Source organism: Podarcis vaucheri (genome assembly GCF_965113315.1).
Source record: "Podarcis vaucheri genome assembly, chromosome: 3".
NCBI classification, from domain to species: Eukaryota; Metazoa; Chordata; class Lepidosauria; order Squamata; family Lacertidae; genus Podarcis; species Podarcis vaucheri.
Genome location: NC_138761.1, coordinates 110383606 through 110395305, shown reverse-complemented (window position 1 = coordinate 110395305; position 11700 = coordinate 110383606). Strand labels below are relative to the sequence as shown.

The following is an 11700-nucleotide window of genomic DNA, read 5'->3' as shown; positions in this document are numbered from 1 at the left end:
ACAGAGGTGGCAGACGCCAATGGAGATCTAGCTCCTCCCCTTTTGTTCCCTCTTGCCCCTCCCTCCCTCGCTCCCCCTGCCTGTCAGGGTGCCCTGCCTGCCGCCCCTCCTCCCGCTCCCTCCATTATGCCTCCCTGCCCCTTTAAACAATCTTGGCGGCGGCGGCGGCGCAGGGGGGCGGGGCGCGTCGCTTGAGCGGCGTCTGCCGGAGCCAACGGGCGGCGGAGGCGGACGCTGCGGGGGTGTCTGTCGGGTTAGAGCGAGGCGTGACCCAGTCGGCGAGCGCTGTGAGGGGAGTGTGTGTGTGTGAGAGAGAGATAAGAGGAGGGAGGAGGCGAGCGGAGGAGGAGGAGGTGCCCAGCAGCAGCAGCAGCAGCAGCAGGGCGACGAGCATCACCGCCGAAGACGCCGCCGCCGCCGCCACAGCGGAGCAAGCTGTGCCCTCTCGCTCGAGCCCCGCAGCCGGGTCGGCGCGCCTCCCCCGTCGCCCGTGAGCCTGGGGAACCTGCAGCTCAAAGCCTCCGCCAGCCACAGCACCATGTATCCCGGGAACAAGCGGAAAAAGGTCTGGAGGGAAGAGAAAGGTACTGACACCCCCCCCCCCACCCCGCTCGTCCCTCCACCCGCGCCCATTAAAGCGCGCCCCTCAGGCAAACGGTTAAAAGGGGGGGAGAGTTCGCTTTGCCCCCCCCTTCTCCAGGATGCGCGCGATCCAGAGAACCCCCCCCCCGCGCGCCGCCTCTTTCCTGGACAAGGTCTCCTTCCTGTTACCTCAGGCTTACCTTGGCGAGGCAGCGGGGCTCCTCCTCCTCCTCCTCTCGCTCATTCCCTCAGCCTTGCCTTTGAATGTTGTGGTTTTCGCTTCTTCTCTCTCTCCGCTCCCCTCCCCCCCCCTTGCCACCCTTAGTTCACTTTTCCTCTCTTATTGGGTCACGCGTTTCTTTCCCAGGGACAGCCGAGGAAGAGAGGGCATGAAAGAGGCGCTGGCTTTACCGTTGGGAACGTTGGGGGCGGTTGGTGGGGGGGTGGGGTGGGAAAGAGAGAGAGCCAGAGCAGGTGACGAGGAGACGGTCGCCTCGGGGTTTATCTTGTCCCTTCCAAGTGCTACGACCTTGTCAGGGGCTCTGTATTAGTTAGGCTGCCTCCTGTGCATGGCCTGGTTTTTTGTTTTGCTGGGGAGGGAAAAATCATAATAGCTACGCTTTCCTCTCTCTCTCTTATACTCTTAATAAAAAAATTCCTTCCAGTAGCACCTTAAATACCAACTAAGTTAGTTCTTGGTATGAGCTTTTGTGTGCATGCACACTTCTTCAGATACACACATGCACACGAAAGCTCATACCAAGAACTAACTTAGTTGGTCTTTAAGGTGCTACTGGAAGGATTTTTTTTTATTTTGACTATGGCAGACCAACACGGCTACCTATCTGTATCTTATACTCTTGACTTTGTTCTCTGTTCTGGAGTTGCATTTTATTTTTTGGACTTTGCCCTTCTTCTCCAAAGGTAGAGCAACAACAACAAAACTATTGATTGCAAACAGCATCCATTTAAGAAAATCCCCATTTTTTAAAGAAAAAAGCAGATGATGCATCTGTCCTCTTCATCGGGCTGCCTGTGTTACTTTCTTTCCCTGGGTGGTTCTGTTTATAGCTTGTCATGGTTCTGTGTTTGGGTCGCTCCTCTGCTCTGTTCTTGCTTTCTGCTGGGTCGCCTGTGTCTCACGCCGATGTCTGCAACACAGAGCAAGAAAAAGCAGGGTAAAAATTGATTGCTGTCTTCTGTCATTCACGTGTCACTGCAAAGAAATGCAAGGCATGGTGGCGTTTATTGCCATCGGTGCAAAGCACCTAACCTTTGGGACGTGAATTTTGAAATAGACCCCTCCCTCATGCACCAACCCTCTCATACTTGTGTCAGGAAATGAAAGTGTAGAGTGCCTCTTTGCTGCCTCCTTACAACTTTAGTTTCTGTGCTCTGCAAAGTTAATGACAACTGCTCCTGTTTCCAAAGTGTTTCGATCTCTCCCTATTCTGTGTTAAAAACCATTGTCAGGATACTGCCGACGCAGTGACAGCACAGCCAAAGCTGGCTCTCCTAGCGCAGGAAATACTTAGAAATATACAAGTTTCATTTCAAATAACTTGTCGGTTGTTGAAACTAACAGAATGAAAGTTTGTAAGCTAATCTCTGTTGGACCAAAACTGCTTCTGTAAACAAAAACATAGTATCTTTGAACTTAGACAAGCAAGCTTCCATTGGTCAGAGTACAACACAAAACGTGCTCTCTTTTCTCTGATGGGCTGATTGCAGTACCCCAGTCTTAAAAACAGTGGGCCTGTAATTTAGAAGCCACAGATGGACACAATTGTTTTGTTCTTTTTTGACCTATGCATTTATGCTGACTAAAATGTAACTATTCAAAAGGAGACAAAATGATTGCTAGTATGTGTAGGGGCTATTCTCTAATGGTGTGTGTTTTAACTAACAGACTTATAAAAGTTCTCTCATCAGCAAATACATTAGCTGTTCAGTGGAAAATGTCACTACATTTTTGTGATCATTGTTTATGAATGGCTTAAATATAATATAAAAAACTTAAAATAATATTTAAACTCATTGTAATAATGCTAATTAAAACAAAGTTGTACCTATTGGACAGGGCTGTGCATGTTAAAATTCTTCCTAGATTTAACAATGGAAACTTCATTTTGCATTTACAGTAGCCAGTCCAGTCCTGAGCTGTGAATTTCTTGCAGATATGTTATTAAATAAGATTTAGTAGGAGTACTACCGGTAGTAGATGTGACTTTTCTCATAGTCAGATGAAAGAAAAGCAAATCAGAAGTCATTTGCTATTATTAAAAAAAGGTGTTGCCAAGCTTTTTAGGCCCATGGCCACATTTGAGTTTTAAACTGAGTGTTGTGGGCATAATTCCCTCTGATCGCTACTCTCCCTCCTATCCCAGCCTTCGCCAGGCAGATGGAAAGAGAAAGTGTTCATGCACAGACTTCACTTTTCCAAGAGATCTGGGTGGAAGTTGCATTAATAGAATTAATCTGATCCCTGAAAAGCACATGGAACTGGAAGAGGAAGTAGGAAAGCACAGCACTCCTTTAACTTCCTTCTCCAGGTCTATATACTTTTCAATAGTGAAAAAAGTAATTATCCTCACCACTGAGGGGGCAGTAATTGTGTCTCAAGCTTCTTGGGCATCAGGAAAGACTGGGTGCACTAATAGTTAAAGACAGAGCAAATGTAGAATATTTGTCCTCCTTCTCATCACTGTTGGATGGGCGCCACAGTATTGAGAGCTCCTGTTGTTCTGTTGATTCACTTGCTAGATCTGCCACAGCTACTGTACATCAGACTAGATTCACTCTACTAAAGTTGTGAGCCTCCAGCTTCATGGTGGATTGCTATATTTCTTCCTAGTTAATTGCTTTTAGGTTTGCTTTTGCACATCACGTTCTCAAGAGCAGCTATGTGAAATCTCATTGTGTTCAAGAGGATTTTGTTAATTTTCCAACATGAAATGCCGAACACTAAAGGGTTGTTTTTATAATCGTGGAAATCTTTATTCTTATTTCTATTGGTAGAAACATTTATACCTAAAAGTTATAACTTAAGGTCCTTAACATTTTTATTTTAAGGTTGATGGTTTAGCTAATGCAAATAAAAACTTCAAGAAGAGTAGATCACTTTTTTTTCAGTCTATATCAGTTATATTTTCCTTACAGATTGACTAGAGTGTGGTGTGGGTTTATTCTGTAGTTTTGAAGCAATGCTAAATTTTAGTAGAGCAAGTTTCTTTGACCTACTTCAGAAATTATAATATATGTGGAAATAGGAGTGTACAGTGGTACCTCGGATTACATACGCTTCAGGTTACAGACTCCGCTAACCTAGAAATAGTACCTCAGGTTAAGAACTTTGCTTCAGGATGAGAACAGAAATCGTTCTCTGGCGGCGCAGCGGCAGCAGGAGACCTCATTAGCTAAAGTGGGGCTTCAGGTTAAGAACGGAGCTCTGGAACGAATTAAGTACCGTATTTTTTGCACCATAACACTCACTTTTTTCCTCCTAAAAAGTAAGGGGAAATGTCTGTGCGTGTTATGGAGGGAATGCATACGGGTGGCATGCCTACGGATTTTCCTCCTCTAAAAACTACGTGCGTGTTATGGTCAGGTGCGTGTTATAGAGCGAAAAATACGGTACTTTACCCAAGGTACCAATGTATTTATAACAATAATGGTGCAAATGCCTTAAATTAGCTCTTGCCTTGAGTAAATATCTTAAGTGTTTTATGTGAACTGAATGTCTTTGATGGTATGGGTTTATTAGTACATATGTATTGCCTGTCAAACTAATATTTCAATAGCATTTTAAATTAAGTGATAAGTCCTAATAGAAGTCCTTGATCACTTCAGTTTTAAATAATAAGCAGCCATGAAAACCAAAGCAAGTTCTTAAGCGCTGTTTCAAGTTGCATAAGAAATGGCACACATTTGTTTTGTCTGTTTTTTTATTTATTGTAGGTTGTATCCAACTAATTCATACTTGAAGCAAACCAATTGAAATAAATAGACATGACTAACAAGTTTGTTGATTTCCGTGAAGAAGTATAGCTTAGTTGGATACAGCCCAGAAACACTAGAAAGGAAGCCTGAAATGAAATTCAGCCACAGCATTAAGAACTCATTGGAAGCTTGGTTGTTGAGAAATAAAGGTGTTGATGGATTATGCTTTCTGAGTGTAATTGAACTATTTTATCACTGCTTTTTGTGCAGTTTGCCTATATTCTGAAACTGGTATAAGATGCAATAAAACTTAGATAAAAACACACTCTTGAAATCTCATATATTCCCCAAGATAAATGTTATTCCATCTGTAGAAAGAAAAAGTGGGTACTTGTAGGATAATTCATGAACCTTGCTTCAATAGAAACGGATTAACTTTAATACTAGTAATGTATACTAACTTTTTTTAACAGAGCGTTTGTTGAAGATGACACTAGAGGAGAGGCGTAAAGAATACATACGAGATTACGTTCCTCTGAAAGACATCCCAACATGGATGGAAGAAATTAAAAGCAAGACCCAAAGTGATGGTAGGTTAGCTTCTAATAATTGTGCTTTAGAAGATGAATCATGGCATCTATAATTTTGCTTTCCATGCTGGAGTAGTTTTGGTTCCTTGTGTTGTAGAGGTTGAGGGCTGAGGATTTGCATTAAACAATGTTGCAGATTGCTGCATTGTGCTGTTTTTGGCCATATTCCTATAGGAGTGCTTCACTCACTACATTTTAAGGTTTACACATAGAATTCCTTATATAATAATAATAAATTAATTATTTATATACCGCTCATCTGGCTGGGTAAATTAGTTGAGCTTAGTCTCATGGGTAAATTAGTTGAATGTTGTCCCATTTATTTAAATTGGAACTATGTACAAATAAAACTTGTTTGGATCCGGCCCATTGTGCAAATGTGACGTATGTTTGCAAACAAATATATTCTATTGGTACCAATTCTGGCGTGCTCTGCTCCATGGGGTCACAAAGAGTTGGACACAACTAAAAACAACACCACCAATTCCCAGAGTTCATTCCATCCTTTCTTTAGCCAGCTTTTTTCGCTTGATAACATGAACTCAGACTGTCTTGACACTGAAGAATAACCTTGATACCGTTCTGAAGAATAACTTGAGGTGAAACATATAAAAGTTTGGAAACAGTTAAAACAAATTCAGATTTTCACATATCAAGTTACATAAAGGACAACTGTAGATTAATTATGCCATCAAAACTTTTGCACCTCATATTCTTTGGAGTTACTAGTTTGTTAGTCGAAGCTGTACTTCTGTTGATTTCTGTACCATATTTCTTTCCAGGGACATGCCTACCTCTTTGGTACTTCCTACTGCTTGTCTTCAGTGGCTTGGATCCAAAGAGCAACTTTAGGTGCACACAGTGGGACAGCATACTCACTGTGCAGTATCAAACAATTTTTAAAAATCCCTTCATTTTTCAAATATGTGTTGCCATGATGCATGGAGGAATTATTCAAGAGAAACAAACCTGAAGCTGCCTCTTGACTGCAGACTTTCTTGTACAGTTTTTAAAATATTGGGTTATAACTAGAAAGTATCCTTCAACTTCTGAACAGAGCTCTTCTTCTGTAATGAGAAGAGAATAAAATGGAGTAAACGACCAAACTAGAAATGGTCAAGGCAAGGGTAGAAGTCTATTTTGGTATTGTTAAAATTAAATGAATCATTGCATGTTAAAATCTTCAAGCTGTACTCTTCCAAGCTGAAGTCAAATTAAAGTCAGTGGTGTAGTCCATCTTGTGTGTATTGCAGATACAAGGAACAAGTGTAATGAATGTAAAGCTATTCAACTTCTGAAAATAGCCTTTAGTTTTATGTATTAATTGTGGAATATTTATTTTGAGTATTTATATATCACCTCTCACAAGAAAAGATAAAAAGCAGTTTGCAAAGTGCCTTTACAAATAAATATGACAGTAGCTTCTGGGTATCTGGTGTATATAATGGAATTAGATGGCTTTCTTAGGGTTGCTTCTGATGTCTTTCAGCAAGTCACTTTAGTGAGTAATGTCTACATATTTAACTGCAAGTCAGACATGTTAATAATAAGAACTATAGAGCAGATGTCACTCATGAGTACTTGCCAGAATGTAGCTATTTTAGTTATATGCAAAGGAATAATTTTTTTCTTCCCTTATCTAGTCACCTATATAATTGAATCTGCTTCACAAATGCTGGAGACTGCTCTATTCCTAGAGTTGGTGTAAAGGGAGGGCAGTTGTGTTCCTTTGGTTCTTGAGATCTTGATGTTTGATTCTACATGGTGCTGTCACATTTATTACAGTGTGTCATCAGGACAGTTTGTGAAGATGCCACATAATGTTGGGTTTCAGTTAGTGTCTGCTATGCATTTTATTCTGATGTGATTTTAAAATTTCTTCAAATAGAATAACTGAAGCAGTTCCTAACCACCACATTGATGTAGCTATATGAGCCAGATTTCTTATTAAAAGATTAAAGTGCTTTTAACCCCAGCTTCCAGTGTCCTCTCAACAATTTAAAATGGAAGCAAATGCTTCTGAACTCACAGCTGCATTTGAGTGGGGGAAGCCAGCCCAAGTTACTTTTTTCATCACACTAAATGCTGGTCTAATGTTAATATCTGAACCATCAGTGTCCCTTTCAAAGTAGGCTGGTGCTCAGTGACAGATCCAGTGGTTTTTGTTCTATGATTTACTGTAATCACCTCATTATTATGTAAAATAATACGTTTGGTATTTTACACACCCCCATGACCCATTTTTTCTCAGTCATGTTTTATGATTCATGTGTGTACAATTTTGTAACAGAAAAATAAAAATATATATTAAAAGTTGCATTTTAAAATATCAAACATGCATTAATATATAAACACTGACAACATGATTCCATGGGCCTAAAATGCCAATCCTCCCACTTTGGTTAAACATAAGGGTCTCTGTAGGTAAAGCTCTAATAAAGAGAAAACTAGAGGCAGTGTTGATGAATGAGTAGCCAAGACTGGTTTTGCACAACTGTTGCCTGGAACTCCAAAACTAGAGTTCCATGCCAGGACAAAGATGTACCGCCACTTTGAGTTGAAACTTTAAAATTCCTTTATTCAATTATTTTGCATCCCTAGAAACAAACTTAAATGAAATATTGGTCTTATGAAACTGAGGCAGTACCTTTTAATACAACAAGCACAATGTGATAATTTGACCGGGCAGAGCAATCCAAGCCCCTGTTCTGCCATGCTGGAAGACATGAAAGGAGCAGAGGTGTACAGAAACTGAGGGTACAGTAGCTATGGGAGGTAGCACCAGGTGATATGAAGTCTAGATACTAGGTGACCCAGCTGGTCATTGTGGCATTTGAAGCCACCTTCAAGCCCTTCTATTCTTTTTGATGATTTAATGCAGTGGTTCTCAAAAGGTGTGATGTGCCACACTGGTGTGGCAGGAGAGGATGACAAGTATGGCAGGAAGATTCAAGGACAATCAAAGAAATATTTCAACGTTTCAGGATAGTATCAAAAAATAATATTATTTTTTGCAAAATATGTAGCTACATTGTTCTATACCTTTTGGATGTCCCATGATCATATTATAAAGTAGCCGTGTTCTATGTTATAAATCAAACACTGCTCAGAGTTGTTTCTTTTTGTTTTCCAATGCATTTCTTAGCAATAAAAAATTTGGTGTGGAATGAGCAAATTTTTATTCTGAAAATGTGGCCCAGAGAAATTTTTTTGAGAACCATTGCTTTAATACATTAGCTCAGGCATAGGCAAACTCGGCCCTCCAGATGTTTTGGGACTACAACTCCCATCACCCCTAGCTAACAGGACCAGTAGTCAGGGATGATGTGAGTTGTAGTCCCAAAACATCTGGAGGGCTGAGTTTGCCTATGCCTGCATTAGCTGCTGCAAGTATGGTTTAATGAGAAGACATGTGCACCAGTCTTTCACTTAAGAAAAATGGTCTGCTTTTTTAGCTGGTCATGAAAAAAGAACAGTTTTGGGGCAAAACAGTTTCTTTTGTTCTACCTATTTACACAATAATTGTTTGGATACTTAGGGAGAATAATTAGGTCTATACTGCATAAATAACAGATGCAGTCTTTAGTACAAAAAGGGGTCTGGCATTTTAGTCTAGCTTATTTTAACTCCAGCTTTCTATAGACTGACTCCAGCTGCATAAAAAGGTGATAGAAAAGTGTGTGTGTAATTATACACATGCAAATTGAGGTAACACTGGAGTATAAATGAAGTGAATAACGGGAGAACAAAAGGCAATGGGGAGGAAGATCATCTTAATTGCTGGGGTATGGAAATAACACCTGCTCTGAACACTTGCTGGAGCATTACATGCTTAGGCTAAATGCTGCACTGCTGGCCACGAATACAGTGCATGATCACATGTAAATCTGATTGGAGTGAAGATTCTATTAAATTGCTGTCAAGATGGATGGACAGACATGAACTAATAGATTTAAATCCAAGCCCTTGTGAGACTGCATTGCCTAGCCACAGGTAGCACTGGTTGGTGATGGTATATCATCCTAACAATTTCACCCACTTTAACAGTTTCAAAATACAGTGCATATTAATTTTTTTTAATATATTCTCCCACATATTCATTGCTGGTATCGATTGTAAAAATGTCACCGTGGCTGCTGGGTTTGATTACTTCAAAAGCTTATATTTGAACATGGAAACAAACCCCCATCATAGTATGCTAAGGCAAACAAGGGATAATTCTTGCCATGACACTCTTTGAGTGCTACCCTGAGTTATCTGCTTAGGCACCAAGGAAAATGACATACTAGGCACACACCTAATAAAGCAAAGTAATATAGCAAAGAGTTGAGCTGACGACATAAACAGGAGCAAGCTGGGCTCTGAGAATGGAATTAAAAAACTGAACCCTGCTTTGTAATTTTTCAACTGGTTTATAAGTGTTTATAAGTATTATGACCATGATAAAGAAATGTTCCTTATATTTTTCATTTGAAGATTTAAAGGCTGCTTTTGGTTTGGTTGGTAGGGAATGTATGTGGGAAGAAATTGCCTTAACTGGTATAAAAGACTGATTGCTTTATTTAGTTATAAGGCTCAACAAATAAAATGTGGTAGAAGTTAAAGGAGGATCCTCTGGAGGATTGTCCAGTAGCATTCCAACTCTTAAGGGAGTTTGACAAGGTTGCTTGCTGCCTCCCTGATTAAATTTATATATAAACAACATTGCTACTAGTTCATCCAGTATATTTGGGAACAGATGAGCTTTACTCTTGCTGTTTGCTGATAATACAGCTCTTGTGTCCTCCTTGCAAATGGGTTGGAGGAAGGTTATAAGGGATTTTTCTAGCTACTGCGTATCTGAATTATCAGTTATAGTAAAACACATATCATAATGGTTGGAATAAATGACAGGCAACGTAGGTAGAATATCAGTGGGAACCAGATTGCCCAAGTTAAGCAGTTTACCGTAAATATCTAGGTATCGCCTTTGCTAGTTCATGATCGCTTACAGAGGGTGTGGAGTTCACTGGAGGAAACATTGACTTAAAATGGGGGGATGGCTTATTGTTGTGGGTTTTGTTTTTGTTTTTATTATCTATTTTGGGTTTTTAAATTGTATTTTTATGTTGTGAACCACCCTGAGACCTATGGATGAAGAGTGGGGCATACAAATTTAATAAACAACAACAACAACAATAACAACAACAAAAAGGAAGTGAACGGAGGCTAATTCCCCATTCACTTAAAAGTTTTTCAAGCAGAAATAGTGGTATAGTTGCTCTATGGAACACAGTTTTGGAGTCATATGCTTTAGTATTTATTGAATCTATTCAATATCAAAATAGAACAATATTCTAGGGACCATATGGTACACCCTGCTTGTTGTGAACTGAAGCAAATCTACTGAAGGTGGCATCTTTAGTAAATAGTGGGATGATAGCATAGTTGGTTAGGTTATCCTATGTAGAAAACCAGAAACTTTAAAAGTTAGCCCGATTTGTATCCTGGATTTTTGTTGTTGTTTGGTCGTTTAGTCGTGTCTGACTCTTTGTGACCCCATGGACCAGAGCACGCCAAGCACTCCTGTTTTCCACTGCCTCCCGCAGTTTGGTCAAACTCATGCTGGTAGCTTCGAGAACACTGTCCAACCATCACGTCCTCTGTCGTTCCCTTCTCCTTGTGCTTTCTTTCCCAACATCAGGGTCTTTTCCAGGGAGTCTTCTCTTCTCATGAGGTGGCCAAAGTATTGGTGTCTCAGCTTCAGGATCTGTCCTTCCAGTGAGCGCTCAGGGCTGATTTCCTTCAGAATGGATAGGTTTGATCTTCTTGCAGTCCATGGGACTCTCAAGAGTCTCCTCCAGCACCATAATTCAAAAGCATCAATTCTTCGGTGATCAGCCTACTGTTATGGTCCAGCTCTCACTTCTATACATCACTACTGGGAAAATCATAGCTTTAACTATGCGGACCTTTGTTGGCAAGGTGATGTCTCTGCTTTTTAAGATGCTGTCTAGGTTTGTCATTGCTTTTCTCCCAAGAAGCAGGCATCTTTTAATTTCGTGACTGCTGTCACCATCTGCAGTGATCATGGAGCCCAAGAAAGTAAAATCTCTCACTGCCTCCATTTTTTCCCATTCTATTTGCCAGGAGGTGGTGGGACCAGTGGCCATGATCTTCTTTTTTTGATGTTGAGCTTCAAACCATATTTTGCGCTCTCCTCTTTCACCCTCATTAAAAGGTTCTTTAATTCCTCCTCACTTTCTGCCATCAATGTTGTGTCACCTGCATATCTGAGGTTGCTGATATTTCTTCCGGCAATCTTAATTCTGGCTAGGGATTCATCCAGCCCAGCCTTTCGCATGATGAATTCTGCATATAAGTTAAATAAGCAGGGAGACAATATACAGCCTTGTTGTACTCCTTTCCCAATTTTGAACCAATCAGTTGTTCCATATCCAGTTCTAACTGTAGCTTCTTGTCCCACATAGAGATTTCTCAGTAGACAGATGAGGTGATCAGGCACTCCCATTTCTTTAAGAACTTGCCATAGTTTGTATCCTGGACAGTGACTAGATTAAATAAGTCACTAAGCTGATAGCAGCATTTT

General features: G+C 40.6%; 1 protein-coding gene across 7 annotated transcripts in view; it reads left to right on the top strand.

Moving 5' to 3' along the window:
* The first annotated feature begins 225 nt into the window (after window positions 1–225).
* MACROD2 (mono-ADP ribosylhydrolase 2) overlaps window positions 226–11700 on the top strand; it is a 1043571-nt gene continuing 1032096 nt past the window's right edge. The window contains exons 1-2 of one of the 7 annotated variants that reach the window (XM_082215586.1): window positions 226–584; window positions 4995–5111. In XM_082215586.1, the coding sequence (XP_082071712.1) occupies window positions 539–584; window positions 4995–5111 (163 nt within the window). In that variant the 5' untranslated portion in view covers window positions 226–538. Of the gene's footprint in view, window positions 585–1431; window positions 1761–4994; window positions 5112–11700 lie in introns of those variants that run through there. The other 6 variants (XM_082215585.1, XM_082215587.1, XM_082215583.1 and 3 more) reach the window with 6 other exon arrangements.